The following is a 20,833-nucleotide window of genomic DNA, read 5'->3' as shown; positions in this document are numbered from 1 at the left end:
CAGCTATAATGTCATAAGGACATATACGTGGGTTGTCCCTTTATTAATGGCTTGAGGAACTTTGTTGAAATAAACATAAAAAACAGCAGCAATTGAAAAATAGCACAAAACTGACACATTTTAAACACATTTCAGTATATAAAAAGTTTGAACACCCCTGTTATAAGGAAACATTTGATCTACATGACCATAAATAGTCTTTCTAATGAGGTCGTGCTGTCAGGAAAAAGGGGATCCATTTCCTTCCCGGGGGTGTTACACAGCTAATTCATCTAATAATTGTAATTAATGCAAATATTAGACTTTATGGCCAATGTTTGTAGCTGTTTCATGTATCTGTTTCATACCAAAAGGTGTCCAAATCGCAGTCTGAAGATGGTTTTCATTGGCACATAAACAATAAAAAAAAACATTTCAAAGAGTGGTGCCCAAAGTGTGGCCTCAGGGCCAAACTTAGCAACTAAAAAAATAACAACAAAAATGTGGGAAAAAAAGAATGCTAATAAGTTGAAATGGTAGTATTGTTACTTACACACAGTATCACTGCTTTTCGCAAAGGTTACGTGCAGGACTACTTAATGTATAAAATGTATAGATACTCTTCACTGATAAATGGTGAAATAAGACTAGTGATGAACACAGGGAATCGGAGTCATGGTGGAGAAGTGATAAGTTTGACTTATGGGTCTCTCAGCAACTGTGGTGCATTCAAGGACTGCCAAAGAAAGTGCGAAATCTCAACCCTTGACTGAAAAAATACTATCAGTGAAGCATGAAGACATAAATGCGTATAATTTTTTTTTAAAAGTAGATGTAATAAGTATATTTTTATCACGTATTTCTGCAGGGAAAAAAGATAAAATATAAAAAATACAAATTTAAAGAGGAAAAAAATGAAATATTACTTTACATATGGAAATGCATTCTTATAGTCAAACCCCAGATTTAAGGTTCCAACAAGCCATTGCAACTGAAAAAGTGGACTTTACTCTTGTAAGTCATGTGAAGCGATATGGACTAAAGAGACAAGATTGAGAATGGAGCCTGTGGTTGCAGCGACACCGGTCTGTGCCACACCCCCTTACCCGTGGTGCGGTGGTATGATCCAGGGATGCTGTTATAGCGGCACTGAGCCTCGGCAGCCTGAGCATCACCAGTCAGCCTCGTCGGGTTCAAGTGCGGCTAATCGCAGCTTGCCGGGCTCCCTCCTGTCAGCATAGCAGACCCCCTTCGTCTCTGCAGAGATCTTGTCTGAAGCGGCATCGGCATCGGCATCAGCGCCACCGCCTCCGAGCCACACCGGCAGACTCCGAGAAGCAACGCGGGGTGTCTCCGCCACGTTTAGCAGAAAACACAACGTCACGGCTTCCGATTCTGCAGGGGGGGATTGCACCGCATTTGGATCTTAAGCGTGTATTTGGACCAAAAAGGAATGGCTGCTACACATCGGGAAGGTAAGCGTCCAGTTCCGGCCTTTAGTGGACTCATGCACGACATGTGATCCGGTCTCAGCACTGTTGCTTTGGGGGGACAACGTGAGTTCACAGGAAATGATCATCAGCTGTTTAGTCTGTGCTGTACTGTGCCGTGCGTGTTCATGCGTGAATGGAACACAGACGCCGAGGATGCTCGGATACACACTTTTACACACAGATCATGACGATTGGTAAAAAAATATCTCTTATTGCTTTTAGTCCTCTGGCAGCCTTGAGTCGCTGGCTGCTTCCTCTCCATCTCCATCAGCACTGAGGCAGCCTAATGATGCCAACACGGCCACATGAGGTCCACAGGGTGTAGATCTCTTTAACTGGAGCCTTCTGTGCTCCAACAGTGTTACCTTCAGGGCCATACGCACTGCTGTCCTACAAGTCCATCACATTTGACAAATTTTGGTAATTCTTTGAAAAAGGTGTCTATAAAACTTGTGTGCAAGTGTGTGAATGCAGGCGCAGACGGCCGCACCACTTCTAGATAAAATTATGAGCTGCATGTTTATTTTTGCTCTGCACAGAAAGACTTAAAAACAAGTGAAGGAGAATTATTATGAAGAAAAAAAATGCATGTGAATAAATCATAATTATTGTGACGCTGCCATCGTTAGGATATGCTTCAACTGATTTAAATTATACCTTCTCTCTCCTTCACATTGTAATTGTTTTGCAGGAAACCACTAAATAATTAAATAAAACACCCTCCACATATATCTTAATAAGCTCCGCAATGAAAATGAACAACTTTCACTGTTAATCATGTTTTATTCATCACTACAATGACACACATTGGAATTGTTTTCATTTGTTCATGCAAATGCACTTAATGAGAAACTACAATTTGTCACAATTTACTCTTCCGCTTGAAAATATGACAATTTGAGCAGTAAATTTACTTCAGCCTGTTTAAAAGCAGGGAATATTAATGCCGTATGGGTTGTCAGGGAGGTGTCACTGCCCTACCTGAGGTTTTCATATGTGGCAGGCACATTCTTATGGCCTTCTCATTGTGCCATAATGGAAATAAGACCGTCTGTCTAAAGAAATATTAGTAGAGAGCATCTGTGCATGGAGTTTAGATAGGCGGTTACTACTAGTACTACACACACACACACACACACACATACAAACAAGCTGCAATCCCTTTCTCACACACTCCCACACACAACCTGGACCACACATCGTCACATAATGTGGTTATTGACTTGTTATCTACATATGGATGCTTTTTAGGCTCTATAGGGTTCATTCGCTGTTAATTAAGTGCATATCTTAAATGGCACACCCATTATGGCGGCTCTTTGAATTGAAATGTCACACCACCAATTACACGCCTCGCTCATGCCACTGATAAGGCATTGGCATTTCTGTCAGTCATCCACTGACTGGGCTAATCAATCCACCCAACGTTCACTCATATCAACCTCTGCCAGTTGACTCCTCAGCAGTAGTTTGATGTTGATGCTAATGATCTTGTTCAGCTGTTGCGCTCTCATTTTTCCATTTCCAGTCATGTTGCAAGAGGGTAGCACATATGGTATACTATGGAGACGCTTCTCCATGGTTTGCATTCACATCATTATTTCAGTACAACAGAGCCGCTGCGCTGTTAGGATGCTCGCCTGTCATCATATGGCATTGTCCCAAGTGGAGAATACCAAGTAAAAGTGTTCACATGTGTGTGATACTTGCGTAAAACTGCATTGTCTTTGTGAAGTGCACACTGTACCAGACAGCAGGGGGGTTCTTTTTGTTATCCAGCCCTGCATTATTAATCATTTTTCATTCCAGGAATGCTTTTGCCCATGGCACTGTAATGCTCCCCTCTCCTGTTGAACCGCTCAGTCGTTTCCCTCTGCCCCACGATGTTGCTGCCAAACGATTTTTCCTTAATAAATTTGAGGTCATGAATAAGTGAGAGGACAATGTGAGAGGCACAGGGGGGGTGTGCATAACACAACACAGAGCACTTACACCCGCCACTGGATTAAGAAGCAATCTGAAGCCTAGTGGGATATTTTACCCCCCTCTTCTCTCTCTGCATGTCCATCACATATGATAAGAATGTAATTGCCGGGGAAGCTAGTATGTGTCACATATTCGCCACCCCTGCTGATCATTTTAAAGTCGCTGCACCCTTGCCATCCCTGCGTTCCGAAAATTGGACCATTAGACGCCAAAACACGGACACCGTTGTACAACTTCTAATATTTACTACCTCCTTGGTCTGATACTGTTCCATACTCATGTTTAACAAATGCATTGCTAATTAACATTGCTTCTAATCATTTGGCAACAGGACCAATGGAGGAAAAAAAACCTGCTCTGCAATAAGACATAAATTAAGGAAGCAAAATACTGTAACTTAGGTACTATATGTCATTTAAATTTGACTACTTTTTACTATAAGAATGATATGGAAGCATAAACATAATACTATATTTAACCATTATTTTACATTTTTGGAGGCATGTAGTGTATTTATTCAAAATACATTCATTTTCAATCATAAATTACCAATTTTGTACATAATCCTAATCTATTTGTTGAGGGGACATTTCTGAAAAACTTAACAATTTTATGTTTTTTCCAACTCTAAATCCGATGATACACATACTGGAGTATTCAAAATGTGTATTGGTGCATTTCAGGCAACTTTAATTTTTATTTACATTTCCTGCTGACTCATTTACATAACATGACTTAGCATTAGAATTAGCAAATACATGAAATATAGCTACCTAGCAATTATTGTTGGTTTACACTGAACACACACAGACATAGTTGAATTATCAGTGACTATACATAAAAATACTTGATTGAACTTATTTTCAGATGATGTAACTCTTTTAATTTCCTGGGGACCCAAACTGGAATGGCCGTTCTCCTATGCTGGTCTGATACAGTACAATAAAGCATTGCCCTTTTAAAGCAGGACCAACAACAACTGCAAAGCTAACCAAATAATATCAAAACTAAAGTCACCCTCAGTCAGTGTTGGTCCAAACAAATTCACACACACACACACACACACAGGCACGGTTCTAGCGTGTACGCCGGAGGCAATCTTCTTTTAAGTATTTGGCTATGTCTCAACCCACATCTCCAGCTCTTTATTCCCTCTTGTGTTCTTCCATTGGGCTCTGGGCAAAATTCAGGAACTATTGTATATGTGCTTTAACAAGAAGCAACATGTTATATGAGAATTGTATTGAGAAAATGCAATCACAGACCCTCGTACACACTCGTCTTACTTCAACTACTTCCCTGGTCCAAAGACAGAAGGATCGCAGCCTCGAGAGGTTTACTGGTCAAGCCACTCCACCTCTCTTTAAAATATGAGATTAATTTGTCAAGAGGAGTGTGGTGTGTGTGTCTTTTAGTGTGTGAAGGAGGCGCGTTAAAGGAACGTAGCTAGCTGGAGGGCTGAGACAGCGAAGCTGTCAGGAAGATGCTGCGGTCATTTCTGAGTGCTTAATTTGTCTCCAGTGGATTGTGACATTTTGTGAGTTTTTCCCTTTAATTGCTTTCTGAACATAACACAAAAATGTGTTATTCAAGGCATACACAGGTTATCACACACACTTACGCAGCTAAAATATCATTCACACACACACATACACACACACACACAAAGAGAGATGGTGCCTACCTACAGGGATTCATTTCTCACTGGGAAATTTTTATTAATCAAGTCAGTGGACAATTTTCCAAGAAGGAAAATCAATGTTTGTTTCTTCACAGATTTATTGCCACATAAATTGTCCTTCACCTCATCCTGCAAGTTTGTCAAAATAATGTAGTCAGAAGCCATTATATTTGTCTTGTTGATACAAAGGACAAACCGGACTTGGTTCCAGATAGCTTTTACTGAGAGAGATGTACAGCATTCAGGAATTCACCTTCAGTTGAATGAGAACAGGAGCATCATCAGATTAGGATTCCGTCCAAAAAAGCTTTAACTATAAATGCTGCTTGTCTGAAAATCAACCTTGAAAAAAATGTTAAAAGCAAACAACATTATAAGGACATTAAACTGAAAGCTAACCACTTAAAGAACACATCATTATTATACAGATAAAACTTTTATCTCAGCGTAACCAATTAGAATTACAGGTTATGTTCCAAACCATCGTGTATGGCAAAAAAACAAACTAAAAATATTTAGTAATCAAAGTTAGCAGTAAAAGCGATTGAGCCCTTGAACGCTTCCTGTTCTCTTTTCAACTGCCATTGTTCACTCGTGATACGATTCAAGTTTAATTTCTAAATCTGCCTCACACACTTGTGCATTAGAATAAAAAATATATAAGTACTCTCCACTAATCAATGATTATTTAAGTTAATCTCACGTTAATCCTCACGAGGGTTGCAGGTATGCTGGAACCTATCCCAGCTGACTTCGGTGGCGTTGCTGGATTATCATATTTTTAAATGATTAAATATAATTTATACATTATTACTGACTTATGGTGAATGAGATGTTTTTTACCCGAAGAAATTGCCTTTTTTCAGGGAAAAAACGGACCAAACATCTGCAAAACTGCAGGGCTGTTAATGGTAAATCACAGATCCACTTTTTCTTAAATGCATCATTCCACTTGTATGATGTACAAAGTAAAAAGTTCATTTATTAGTTGGTTTTTTTTTTTAGTTTTTCAAGTGTGTCTATCATGGCACACATTTACTTCCAACTGCATAGAGGCACGTTCTCTGCTGATTGCCAGCCAAAATGCCATGACAAAATAACTAAGTAACTAGAATATACTAGAAGAGCGTAGCAGGACTGTGGAGGCATTTTTCAGCTAAACCCAGTCTGATATGTGCAGCCTCCAGATGGAACAAACCTGAAATCTCATATTTTACAGCATGCATTGCGTGTCATCCCGACCCGATGTGCCCAGAAAAACAACCGTGGGTTTGTTCTGTGAAGTATACCAAGAAGGCACAATGGTCCATTTGACAACCACCAAAATGAGAAATGCAAATCTCTTCGTAGCATGCCCAGTTTGTTTCCTGAAAATGAAGAAAATACAATAGAAAATAACATACAGGAGCGAAACGACTGCCATTTTTGCACTACTTCTCTATTTTATACCAGTCTCAACCAGGTTCAAGTGTTTTGGTTTGTCAAATATAATACATTTCTTCATTGATAATTTGCATGGTCACACATTTTTAATTTTGAGGTGAATGGTGAACACACTGTTACATAAACTCATGAATGTTTGGCATTTGGTAGCTAATATTGGCAAAGAAAGTCATTTTCTCATGGATGGACTGGCTGTAAAACATTCAAGCAAAGTTGAAGCCTTTCCAAACACAGACGCAGTTTGTTTGTTAATCAGTTAGCAATCTAGCAATCCGCTAGAACTACTGTGGGAATTACAATGACAGAGTGAGCAAAAGGTGAAGCGCAAATAAAAAGAGTTGCACTGGACTTACCTTTTGATTTCTTATGCAAATCAGAAGAAGCGTCCCTGTTCATGCTTTAAACCGAGAGCATCACTCAACTCACATCATGCTAATATTCACAAGTATGACGATGAACGTCACAAGCACAAAGTCAACGTTTTGGAATATCTCAGTTTTGGTCTTAGCCTTGTTAATCTCCTATGAAAAATACTTTGGTTAAGCTAATCTGTTGTCTTGACCATATCTGTATTTTCCAATGTAAAGTTATAGTAGAATATTATAATGCCGCTTGGAAGACGCAGCTGATCTCGTCAATAACTCCTCTTCAGGAATTGGACTCGCTTATTTTTCCATAATCAACAACTTCATTAAGGGGCTATACAGGAAGTACTGTTGCACTTGCTTACAACTGGTTTATCAATTAATTTTGTTTCTGTAATGCCACCACTTTGCTTATCTCTGAGTGGTGTTGGTTTTAGCAGCCAAATGCATTATTGAAAGAGGATTTTTAGCGAGCAGTGGCTGATGCGGAGAGCTTAGGCGGTTGTCAGTCTTGATGTAAAGCTTTATTTGCAAAACGAGTTAGTGTGAACAGCCTTTTAGGCCTGCAAGGAGGACATTGACATGTATTTATCTTGCGAGAGAGGAGGAATATCAATTGTGTTGAATAAGGCTTCTCCTTGTCAGGAATATTGATTAAGTGGTTTTGGGTGGTCTCTGCTCTGTGTTTGCCGGTGTATTTGTGGTCATATTCCTTTGTGACTCGAGCGAGGTAAAGCAGTGTGGTGCATGTAAATATTCATGTATTCTTTGGGAGAAAAGTAGACATCCTTAGATCAGTGAGAAAGTCAAAGTAAGTATCACAAAATCAACCCGGCTGTTTGGTTAGAAGCAGTATGAAAGAAAGTTAAAAAGAGAGATGGAGTAAGAAAAAAAGGACCTGTGAAAAGTCAAAGCAGCTACTCCACACCAGAGGCCACATTGAAAGATCACTAAATCAGTGAACCGTATGGATGTCCCAACACTGCTCAGATATGCTATGTTGATTCTGAACCTCACCCATGTGGACAACAAATGCTCCCTGATGCAGATCTGCCAACCTACCCCCAGTAGTCACCATGTTGTCTCTTCAATGCTGCACAGTTGAAACCTTTTCCACATACTGGAAAATCTAAATATTAAAGGGGGCAATTTGATATTTTTATGCCGCTTACATGCTTTTCCACGGAAATCGTCTGATGTTTATTGGTGGCCGATCGATCAGAGCATCCCTAGTCGCTAGTACAGTCGTCCCTCGTATGCGGTTAATTGGTTCCAGCCCTAACTGGAATACTTTCATAGTTAAAGCATAGACAACATATTTATGCCATGTTTAACATTATTAGAGCTTTGTAGACATGAAATAACACCCCTATAGTCACCTTTATACTCTTATTGCCTATTACAGTCGATATGGGAAGCAATATTAAGACATAATAGCTCATCCTTAGAATTGGGAAAGTTCCTTGTTGTTGTAGTATCTCAAACGTAATGTGGGTCGATCAAATGGCATTAATAAAAAAAGCTCTTCCATCCCCACTATGATGTTTTTTGTCACGTTTGTCCCACCACTGTTACCGCTTTCGTGGGTGGAGTCGAAGTGCACCGCACCAATACCTCATCCCACTAGCAATCCTGGGAAAAGCCTGATCCCTGCAGGCATAGCCGCCCTGAACAGCTGCCCCCGCTTATCTGTCTGTCCGGCTTTTACTGTACTGCTGCTGTTGTCGTTACTATCATGTTGATTGTATGTTGTTACTGTTGTTGTGTGCGATGTGCTTTCTTGTCTCTGTAAAATACAGTCAGTAAGGATGAATTTCCCCCTGGGAACCAATAAATCTAATCTAATCTTCACAACCTCAAGTTAATTCCGACTTGCACTCTGCCTGTTACAGAACAACAAAAACAAACTCCAGGCTGCTACTGTTGTATTGTGGGTCTGATGTTGTTCCTGTCTTAGTTTTACAAAAAATACATCATAAATAAGATACATTTGATAGCTATAATGTACACTATGTCATTTTATACTCTGATAGTAAATTTTAATGCAAGAAATGATGCTGCCACAGTTGTTGTCTTTCAAGCCATGCTGTTCCTATTGTATTCACATAGTGTGATTTAACCAGGGACAACTGAATCAAAATTTCTGTTTTTTCTCGTGTATTTTCTCATTTTTGCTGGATTTTTTTGTATAATTGTATTTTAGAATGTGCTGTGTGCCATGAAATAATGATCATAGTCTGAAAATAGCCACTGGGCCACACTTAGTACTTTTTTTACATCTCTTTGTCACGATGGTGCATGTAATGTAAGCTCACTGAGTAACCACAACTTCTGTCTAGCACTTAGTTTGCTTCCTTTATTGTGAGCAAACAATTGTAATTAAAAAGAGAATGGGAATGTTATTGAAGCTGGCATTTCTCTATGTGTTACAACTTTCTATTGCAAATGTTGATTCAAAATTGGAGGAGAAGATGCAGATGTGGGTTTGAATACCTTCTAAATGCAGGAGAAATTTAAGGGTTCATTATGCTATGTCGCACACGTAAGCCATGTTGGCTCGTTTGTCCTTCTCCAAACCCTCCAGCAAAGCACGGCGTGCACCTCCAAAAGTCGGGTCGGTGTAGCGTAGGCTGGAGCCTCAATACAAGAGCATTATCCGAGAGATGCTCGAACGGGGAATCGAACCCAGGTCTCCTAGCAGTGTGGCCTGCACACTAGCCCCTTTAAGAATCATTTTTATTTTTTTATTCTGTTAAATCTGCTTATTTAAATCAATTGTCGTGTTAAAAGTCCCTGTCAGCCCCATATAGTGCTTACGGCAACCAACTCCTTTGACTACCACTGCATGTTCCCACTATCCCTTCTGTGCTTGGGCATTAACCTTGGTTGTTATTGTGTAAGGAGCGCACTGGGATTTGAATGGCTGAGACAATGTGACAGCGCAGAAAGACACAACATGAGCCTGGCCTTCCACATAATGAAGTGTGCCAATGTGTGCGTGGGCGATACTTATTGTGTTTCACATGTTTACATCTGGTCAGGAATACTGTGTGTGTAGCCTGGTCCTGGTGTGTGTGTGTGTGTGTGTGTGTGTGTGTGTGTGGCTGGTTAACTCAGCATTAGTAGCAAGAGATTTCAGGCTTGGTCAGCTGTGAAAGCACAAGGATGTAACGGGAGTGATGTTGCCCATTGATAGTGAAATCTTATTCATCAATTAAAAGGCTATCACACCATGCCTCAGTTAGCATTCTCCCCTTCCTTAGATTTCTGTATTGAAATACACCCCTCCCACTCCCGCGATTTCAGTTGACGTTTTGTATTTTAGTGAAATAATTATTTTATAGCCACAGATTATACATACATCTATTTTCTATGCCGCTTATCTTCATTAGGGTCGCGGGGAATATGCTGGAGCCTATCCCAGCTGACTTTGAGGGTTAGGGTTAGGGTTAGAGTTACACCCTGCACTGGTCGAGCCACAGATTAATTTATGTAAAACGTCAGCTTATGGTAAACTTGATAAGTGTGAACATGGTAATATTCAGAATGGTAATTAGTGGAACCAAAATGTTCATAGTAATCAAGATTATCAAGATACTGTTAAAATTAGCTGAAAACAGGCCCTCACTTGGGTCCCAACAGTGCTCTTTATATACTGTGTAGTGACATAATGGTAAACATGGTAAAACTGGTATATTTTGGAATAGTTACACATTGAAAATTTAACATAACTGTATGGAATTTCATCTCGTTTTGGAAAATTTCCGTGAATGTGAGTGAGAATTGTGTACAGTGATTGATTGGCGACCAGTCCAGAGTTGCAACACTGAAAGGGATAATTGGTTGAAAATTAATCAATTGTACATTGATTGTAATGATAGCAATACTATTTGCTTTAGAGTGATGAATATGAAAAAAGCTGCATCATAATTCACTACACAGGATCTTAGCTGTGCCCAGTATTACACTCTTCTGGAGAGAGATGTTCAATGTTGTTCCTGGTATCTGCTGGAGCCATCCACCCAGCTTCGGGGTGACTGCCCCCAGTGCCACAATAACTACTGGCACCAATGTTGCCTTCACATCCCATATTTTTATCTAGCTCCTCCTTCAGCCCTTGGTATTTGTGTAGCTTTTTGTGTTCCTTTTTCCTGATGTTGCCATCACTCAGGATTGCTACATCTATCAGCACCGCTGTCTTCTGATGTTTATCCACCAACACTATGTCAGGCTGCTTGGCCAACGCCAGTTTATCAGTCTGCATCATGAAGCCCCGCAGGATCTTGGCCTGGTTGTTCTCGAGCACATGCAGTTGTGTCTGCTATCCTGTCTCTGGGACTTGTAATCCATATTTGGTACATATGTTCTTGTACAGTATGCTCGTTACCTGGTTATGCTGCTTCATGTATGCTTTGCCTGCCAGAATCTTAACCCCTGCTGTATATGCTGCACTGTCTCAGGGGCTTCTTTGCTCAGCCTGGACCCGGCGTCCTGTTCGATGTGGTAGAAATGAGCCTTTAGTCAACTTGTGTTTAGGGCCATGAGTAGTGGCTCCATGCGGCCTTTCAGTCCAGCCTATGCGTTCATAAGGTGGTACATGCCATGCAGGGGCTTGTCTTTCCATTTTGAATGACAGCTCGTTTGGCTCCTCTGCCTTACTAAGCTTCTGTTGTCTAGCAGGTCATCCATGGGGTCCATGTGTTCAATGGACCTGGATAGTTCCCACTAAAGTTCTCTAGTCCTATGCCTCCATTTTTTCACTTTATGTACAATCTCACGGTGCTGGACTTGGGGTGGAACCCTTCAGGCATTGTAAGGAACTTTCTTGTCTTAATATCAGATGGCCAGTATATTTGTGTCTAATTACTGACAGGGCATAAGTGTTAATGGCCTGGACCTTATCTTCTCCGTTCAGCTGACTCTGCCTCATCCTCTAGGTATTATGATGGCATTTGTATTTTATTGCTGTTTATATATGGCTGTCTGTTGCCTTCAGTTGTGATCATCTTCCCTCAGCTGGATATTATTCTCCCACACTTATCTCACTTTAATGATATTCCGACGTCGTTACTGTATATATGGGAAGCGAATTGGGGAGTCATCTGTGTAGAGAAGGTAGATTGTTGTTCTACGTCAACATTTTTAGCCTCTCTTAGTTGTGATCTGACTGAGGGGTTTCAAGCCTATGCAGAAAAAGCAGAAGGGACAGAGCATCTCCTTGGAATATGCCACGTTTGATGCTCACCTGTGTAAATGCCTTTGAGTTGGCCTCCAAAGTTGCTTGTTCTGGGAAGTTGCTGTTGCTTGTAAATCTGCCAGTGATTTTGGCAATGGTGTCTTCCAGATGCCCAATATTGCTTAGTCCAGGCCTTGAGAGGCTTTGTTACAATTTTGCTACCTTGCCAACTTCAGTTGGGTTGTAGGAGAACATCACGCTTATTCTCCTGGCCTCTACCTCGCTCGTGTACAGGCGGGTAGCAAAGGCTGTGAGTCTTTGCTTGGCAGTTTCGAGCACCTCAGCTGTGCTGTATTTCTTGGGCAGTTCACACCTTTGCTCAGCTCTGTGAGGATTGGGGCAAAGCAACCGGTCTGTTGTTCTTATGTTTGTATAGCAGTTGAATACAAATGTAATTTATTTTAAGTAATGCAACTTTTTATCAATTCTATGGAAACATGCAACCACTGTATAATAAAATGACATTGATTCAACAAACCATTTTTTCAGTGCAGGCATCCACAGCACAGTAGAAGAATACATGCTAATGGACGGTAATCCTATCTGGTAGCATGTTTGGGGAAAAGAGTTTGTCTGGCCACTTCGTGTTCATCCCTCCTCTTGATGGGTGCAAAATCTTTTAATTGGGTGGTGCATTGTTTGTGTGGTTCAAGTCTAACAGGGACTTCAGGGGCCTCTCGTCTGCGGCGTCTGTCACATGCTTGGGAAGCCACTACGGTGCTAACAACTAAGATTTTCCTTCCATCTTTACACATGCACACTGACTCAAGGAGAGGCATCACACTCTGACAGCTCACTATTTTCTCCCAAAGGACCTAAAAGCCTAGATCTGCATTTGCAACCTCACATTCATCCTCGATCCCCTTTGATGATTAGGCTTTTGTAATGGTAGACAAAACGAAAAACCTGCAAACAACATAGAATCATCCCGGATTTATTTTGGAGCACTCTGAGGCGAATAGTTAAAATGAGTGTTTCTCTTTGGGTTCTTGTGGCCTGTTTAGAGAGCAGGATGGGCTTATGCAAAAAAAGTGTCACAAAAATGTGCAGAGGCCAGAGAGGCTAACAAAGAAATTAGCTCTCTTTCACAGTGTGTTCGAGATACGATGGAAATAAGACCTTCTCATCATGCTCGAAATGTGTTTGAAATCCTGCAGCTATGCAGCATTATTCGGAGGAGATAATAATGTTGCCTCCACTTTGCCCTCCCTATTCTCCTTATTTATTTACCAATGTGAAACTCGATTTCGCTGCCTTTGCTGGCCTCTTCCTCATTCCCTGCTTCTCCTATTTCCATTTTGCATGGTCTCTTCTGGTACATCAGAATTTCAAGACGTTTGTTGGAGGTTGGGAAGCATGAATCATGTTCCTCATAGTCTGTGCACATGACTATATACCACACCATGCTATCATTGTTGCCTGACCTCTACGGGACCTTGATTCCGTGGAGTTTGATATGCAATCTAAATCCTATTCAAATCTTAGTATGTGAACCTCTATCGCTTCACCAAACGAAGCCATTTGTCTTTAGTTGCTCTGGATGAATCAAGTCGGTGTGTGTTCGCGTGTGTTTGGAGCGCGTGCTAGAGAGCGGTGGTGATAAGACACACGGGGGTTGACATTGTACTCGTTGTGAAGGTGCAACACTGTAATGTGATGCATGTACTCCACTCTGTGTGGTCATTTAATATTGAGCACAGAAGAGTTCATTGCACACAGATGAATTATAGATTTAATGTGAATTACAAATCAAATCACATCAATATGCTAGACAGTTGCTTCTGTTAATGCAGACCTGCGCAAAAAAAGGCCCGCGGGCCATATCTGGACCGGTAAGTCTTTTAAGCTGGCCAGTCGGACGTTTGCAAATTATATACTTTTAAAGCATTGATCTTGCTGAAGCAGTTGGGTTTGCAATTCAAACAGTAATAAATATGTAAGTAAACTATAGAAATTATTATTATAGAAGTAAGAGAGCCTGCACTTTCCACCGATATACTGGTCATTTCGGTAGTCGTAAAGACTGCATCATCAGAGTGGGTGTGGGTCTGTGTGCAGTGCAGCCGCGTAGTGAGCGTATGTGTCAAAGAGACACAGAAGCAATTTCGCTTTCTACGACGAAGTTCAACAGTGATTTGGGTGTTTTTTTACCCTTTGCTGTGCTGTTTTGCCGTGTGGCATTTTTGTTGTGTTTTAAAAACCTGTAAAATTCAATTCTGCATGAGTGCACCAAACGGTAGAAGAAAGTTTCATTCACTGATGAGAAAAAATGTCATCTGAATGGTTTCCAATGTTACTGGTGATTACTGGTGCTGTTTTTGTCAATGGAACAATGGAACTTCAGGTTGTGCAGGGGCGTCAAACAGCAGCTGGCTATTTCGAGATGTTGCAGGGTGCATCCTCCTTTAGAACCTCCTTTAGCGCCCATGGTGCAAAATGTCAACCGGCCTTAAAATTGGAGTGTAACATGAGTTAGTTAAGAGATGAAGACATTCACTAAAGCTGGAAGCAATCTTTATTTCAAAGTGTACTTTCTGGGCTAGTGAATTGGACACTAGTGTTACATTTTGAAGTCTGATGCAGCGATTGTGTTTTGATCTGACAAATCTTAAGTAGGTTTACTTACTACAACTTCTGCTTGGACCAGGGCAGTTGTTGACCACCGATGGAGAAAATGGTGTCTCACTCATTAGCACTAATGAGTGAGATAAGGTCTGGTCTTTCTTTGTGAAAGTCTTATGTTCACAACATGGAAGCCTGTGGCTTGTGGACAATGGATTCTTTTTTTTCCCTTTAAAGTTGGTGAGTGTGACTTATATTTGGGTGTGCTCGATCCCGAATCCAGTCCAGAATATATAGTATGCCCTGTGATTGGCTGGCGACCAGTCCAGGGTGTACCCCGCCTCTCGCCCGAAGACACCCTCATGAGGATAAGCAGCAGAAAATGAATGAATGAATGAATGAATGAATGAATATATAGTATGCTTCATGGCTGCAGTGTAGCCATGCAGTCAGTGAAGCATTTACTTACATATCCGCACTCAGGGAACCATCAGTATTCCCATGCTGTACATGTATATGAAAGAGTGATTAGAGAGATGCAATAAATCTCGTAGTAGGTTGAGTGAGAAAGTATCAGAGTTTACTCTTGTACCTTGCTAATTATTTCAACCCCAACAGACATTTCTAGGACTGCCCTTGTGTGTTTTCTATGAATAGTAACCGCAGCACTGTGAAATGGTTATTACTCAACTTCAGCCTCTTGTCAGGTGTTTTTCTCAGGTGCCACACGCCGACTTGTCCTACACAAAACCTGTGTGTCTTGTTTGAAGTGAGCTTGGCTCTAGGAAACAACCTCTAGGTTTTGACATCAAAACCAAGAATCAAGCCCCCTAATGGGCACCCCACTGTGGGCTAGAATTAGAGGCAATAACCCCCACCAGCAGGCTTACTTCTCTAAATGCAGAGGCCTTGGAGGACAGGATGGAGCACATAAGGTAGGGGAGAGAGTGCGGCGTGCGAGGGGAGGAGGTGGGTGAGAGCATGTAACCTGTAATGGAGCACAGAGAGGTTTGTTGGAGAGAACACAAAAGGAAACATTACACATCAGACGAGATGGACGAAAATGTGAACGTCAATCCATATGTGCTTCCGCTGTACACATACATGACTTGAAACAAGGCGGTTCACAGGGGCGCATGATTGGATGCCTTCATTCTTGCGTGTAACAGCGTGACAGACATGAAACAGGACAGAGGGCCTCTGTGGAGACAGACAGCAGTCAGTGCCTGCAGCAAGCTCAGAGCTCGCAGGGTAATGTATACTCACTCCTTGCCGTACCAAAGCGAAGGTGACACCAGTCAATCGCATTGTGACAGGGCATCAGAGATAATAGTGGCCTTTGATTTCTTGCAATAAGTCACGCCAATCAAAAGGGAAGGCATCATGATTGCAGGGAACCGTGTGCGTGTCTTTTAAGCTTACTGTACAGTCCCGTAAAACAAAGATAATTAGACACCATATGTGATGATCCTCCTTAAAGGCATTGTTTTAGGCTTTTGGTTATCATGAAGGGAAAAACAAGAGAAAAAGAGATAGCAGGAGAGACGAGTGCAGAGCTTTTAAGATGATCTGCGCTATAATAATGTCTCCGGGGGGTGAGGGTATGTGTGGGATGAATGTGTAAGAGAGATTTGGCCCAATTTTTGACTCCATACTGGGGTCAGTAGGCGGCTTTTGTGTGCATGAGGGCATGTGAAACTTTTCCGTGCGTGTACATGCATAGGCACAATGAGGAGGGGGAGTTATTCAGGTGGAATAAAAGCATTATTGTAGAGGCAGTAAGGTCAGCTGTAAACTTGTACTGTATCAGACTGGTGGTGATCACCCCATGCAGCAGATCTCTAAGGTATTGAGCAGGCACACTAATGGCTTTGATATATGGACTACAGGACTCTCTGAAGAGGTCAATACCATAGCACTTTGTCTCTATGAGCAATGACCCTCTCAAGCTCCATTTAGAAGCTTTATATCTGCAGGATATAGCCTTGAAAGACTTCAGACTGGGCATAGTTACAGAAAATTAATCTGTGGTGATTTTGCATTCGGGGCAGGGGGAGCCGTGCCCCATCATATCCAGCAGGTAAAGCTGTTTTTTTTCTTAACTCATTCAATCCCAGGCATTTGTCCAAATCCCTCCCTCTTGGTACCGGCCATTGTTGATGGTTTTGACTGATTATTCAAGGCACACACAAGGCCATATAGACATGGTATATACCAAAAGAAAGGTTAGACTCTCATCTTTCATTTCTTTGTTTCTAACTTTTTCCATTATTTAGTAATCAGCAATAGAATATCGGCAGTTTAATTTAAGGTTTTCACATCTGGAATTGAACTGCGTGTATGTACGTTTTCACGTGGTGCTTGTGCTCGCGTGTGAATGCATTCAACGCATAACCTCTTCAACGCTACAATACTCAATGCCTTTTCCCTTCCTGGTTGCTGTGCAGCTTGCATTTCTTTGGGAAAGTCGCAGGCCGACTTCTGATAAAATGCACTAAAAACTGCACCAAATGTGATCTGGTCTATTGTGGAGTTGCATCATCACCTGTTTCTGTAGTGCAAAAAAGTGTAAAAGATGGATAGATATTTCAAATTCAGTTATGGGGATGCAGGGACCGGGTGGCAGGTAGGCTCAACAAATCCTTGAATTGACACACATTCAGCTCACACAGAGCAAAACTACAAAATAACGATGAAGGAGAGGAGGAACACCGAAAGCTAAGAAATGAACTCGCCATGGAACCTGGAAACAGTCAAAGGCAACCAGGCAAACGACCATCACACATTAAGATCAAACACCAAAAGTGAAGAAGAAGAAGAAGAAGAAAGAAAGAAGAATGCACAGAGCAGGGAATAAAAGTAAAACACAAAAGACCATCAATATAGTTTGAGGTTAACATCATAAAACATATTAAGTCAATGTTTTAACATTCTTAACTATCATGTCCGCAAATTTGAAATATTTTCTGCTATGAATCATTACTCATTAGTTTTGGTGTATAAAAACATTGTTTTTGATATCATAGGAAGAGGAAGAAGATATTTTGAGTTGAATGAAGTAATTGACCATGACTCAAATGAGGAGGGCAATGACTGTGGGTTGTGTTTCATTATTAGTAATAACTTTTGTGAGTCACTGTTTATTGGTCGAAGGGACAGACATGCAAACCAGAAACACATTTTTTCTTTTATCGGAAACCTGTCAACAGTTGTCTGTAAAAGATTATGATTATTCTCCCAAGAGCGTCACTGCTGTTCTTTAGTCTGGCGTTTTTTTTTTTCTTCAAACGCTGCAACGTAATTGCAGTCTCTTCTGAGTGTATTGATTTGGAACTAACCTTTGGCGTGAAATATGAAAGAGGCCAAACACTGTTTATGAATGTCTACTGTAATTGGAATGAGCAGAAGCTACAGTATTGTTGGGCTGCGTTCAATAACACACTTCTTGTGCTATTTTTCTCCTCTACCCTGCCTATTCAATCCCCTGCTTCCTTTCATTTTCCTCCACCGGTCCATCCCTCTTCCTCTCCATTGTCTTCTCTCGTCCTCACCTTTACCCACCCCTACCCAATTTCTCACCCGCCTGCCCACAGACTCTGTTTTCTGCTTTGTGGCTGTGCTGAGTGATTAAGTGGATGCCCTTCAAGCCATGGAGGAGATGGACAGTAAACCCTACCAGCCGTTATCTAAAGGGCGCCATGAAATGGAGATGTCCTACACCAGTTCGTCTGATGAGAGCGAAGATGGCCGCGCCCACCACCGCTCTTACACGTCACGTGAAACCCTGCCTGACTACACGCATGAGCTCCGCCTCACGCTCGGTTCTCACCGGGAAAGACAGAACAACTACAGCCAAGCCCAGCCAGGTATTCCATACGCTTCGAGCTTGCATGTATTTACCTGAAAAATCACTCTCATTGCGGCCATAAGCTGGATGGAGAAACACAAAAGCAGACAAAGACACACATGGGCACACACCGGCACACACGGGTCTTTAAAAGGGCCGTTGTGAATTACCTATTACAGTCTACAATGAGCCAGAAGGACAGTCGGAGGCAGCCAATTACCTCTCCTCCATGGAGGTGATATTTCTCTCCCACAGCTAAACTGGGTCAACCCCAAACCTCTCTGGCCTCACCTGGGGTGGAACACCACCCTTCATTACACACACACACACACAAGCGGTAACGCTGACACATACACACTGAAAAATTCTTCCCTGCTGGTGACAGGAGGAGAAATGGGCCAGTGCGTGCTGTGATGGATGGCCTTTATGCAGGTCATGTATGGTGTTAAAAGAGAAGCTGTACCTCATCAGGAGCGTGCTGCTGTGCAGGGTTCACCGTGATCAATAGTTGCACTTTCTGCCACCCCAACCTCCTGCTATTCTGCACGACCCTCCCACCATGCTAACAAGCAACATTAGCCATCCATAACTGTTACAAGTTTTGACAAGCTGCTTCTGAGGTTTCATATTTTAAATGCCGCCTACTATGGATATTGTCGCCATACAATAACCCGTGACGGTCATTAGTCATTGCCACAGTTTACCAGACCAAAGAGCGCTTGTTTATTGTCGTTTTTGTGCCACCAAAAAAAAAAACCTTGAAAAATGCCTTCGTCATCACTGTCATATGGCAAGGTGCACAGAGCCCCCCCAAAGCAGCCTTTCAAATATCAATGACAGCCGCTAATATGAAGCACATCTGTTCATCTTTAGGCAGTTATATAAAGTATAGCCTACCTAAGTAACCAACTGTTAAGGGGAGGGGGGCGCCTCCAGTGATATTTTTAATGGATGACAGAGATCAACTAATTCATCCAATTCCCAAAGCACATTATTCATATTTTCTGAGCCTCCTTTCCTGCCCTCTTATTTCCTTATTCCTACTTTTTCTGTTTTTCTCTGATGTTTGCCACATTTTCTTCTTGTCCATTTAATCATACATTCAATTCCGACTGACCACTGAGAAATAAACCGTTTTTTATTAGATGCTGAGCTAAAACACAATATACAGGTGATTCTAGGTCATGAAATAAGGGTGCTGACCAAAATCATATTCCTTTTTGTTATTTCTGCATAACAGAAAGCCACCGCTGTCGCATTATAAAATAACTTAAAAAACATAGTTTTTTCCAGATTTAAAAATAACAACAACATTGCTGTTTTTGGTTAGGGCATAGAAAATCTGTTTGATATTCTAAATAGCTAGAGCACACTAGACATGAAATAACACCCCTATAGTCTTTTTTACATTCGTATTACAGACAGATTAAGACAAAATGAGACATGACATATACTCACACTTGTTAGCATTGGTCGAGTTTCTTGTTCTTGTTCCATTTTTACCTCCAGTTTCTCGAGTTGTCCACAAGTGCATTTGTTTTTTTTGTTGTTTTTTTGCAGAAAACACATCTCATTCATCACAAGTCAGTAATAATTGACAAAAACATGACATGGGTTTGATTCTCTGCTTGGGCATGTTTTCCCTGTGCGTGGGTTTTCTCCAGGTTTCTCCGTGCCCTGTGATTGGCTGGTGACCAGCCCAGAGTATTTTTTTAAATATATATAAACAGATGGAGCAGAAATTTTGCAAAACATTTTTCATGATTATTGCTAATTGTGTTTAATGCAGTCTAATCACACAAGTGTGCCATATTCAGAACCTTTCTTCACTTAAATTATGGCAGCTGGACAACAAGATGGTGCGGTTTGAAAGGTTTAAGTGAGTGAATCAAACATAATCAAGTAGAACAAGTCCTCCACATTCATTGTGAAAATTATAGCCTTCAACAAACAAAATGTAAATGTGCTTTTCATATCAAGGGCTGATCTTGAATAGAATTATGGTCTACAATGAAATTCTATAATAATGATGAATTTATTTCACTTAATAAATTCAAATCATTGCAGAAAAAAAGTAAGATGTTTTTTTTTTATTCTAAGCTTTCAATGGAAATACTAGCTTGTATGTTTGTGTTTTCTGGAAATAATAGAATGATTTGTTCTTTATTGTCAAATTGCATCCATTTCAAGCACAAGTCTGGTAAACATATAATGGTTCTTTTTGCCCCAGTTTAATTTCAG

At 41.1% G+C, this 20,833-nt stretch overlaps 1 protein-coding gene across 3 annotated transcripts in view; it reads left to right on the top strand.

Annotated features, from left to right (window-relative positions):
- Window positions 1-1,128: 1,128 nt before the first annotated feature.
- The window catches only part of tenm1 (teneurin transmembrane protein 1), a 162,550-nt gene continuing 142,845 nt past the window's right edge, over window positions 1,129-20,833 (top strand). For all 3 annotated transcript variants that reach the window (XM_058063855.2, XM_058063856.2, XM_058063854.2), the window contains exons 1-2: window positions 1,129-1,454; window positions 18,339-18,611. In XM_058063855.2, coding sequence (XP_057919838.2) covers window positions 18,395-18,611 — 217 coding nt within the window. In that variant the 5' untranslated portion in view covers window positions 1,129-1,454; window positions 18,339-18,394. The remainder of the gene's footprint in view (window positions 1,455-18,338; window positions 18,612-20,833) is intronic.

This window comes from Doryrhamphus excisus, linkage group LG22 (assembly GCF_037039965.1).
Source record: "Doryrhamphus excisus strain RoL-2023G ecotype Guam linkage group LG22, RoL_Dexc_Guam_v1.1, whole genome shotgun sequence".
Lineage (NCBI taxonomy): Eukaryota > Metazoa > Chordata > Actinopteri > Syngnathiformes > Syngnathidae > Doryrhamphus > Doryrhamphus excisus.
Note: the sequence above shows the minus strand (reverse complement) of the source record. Positions and strands in the feature narration are given on the sequence as shown.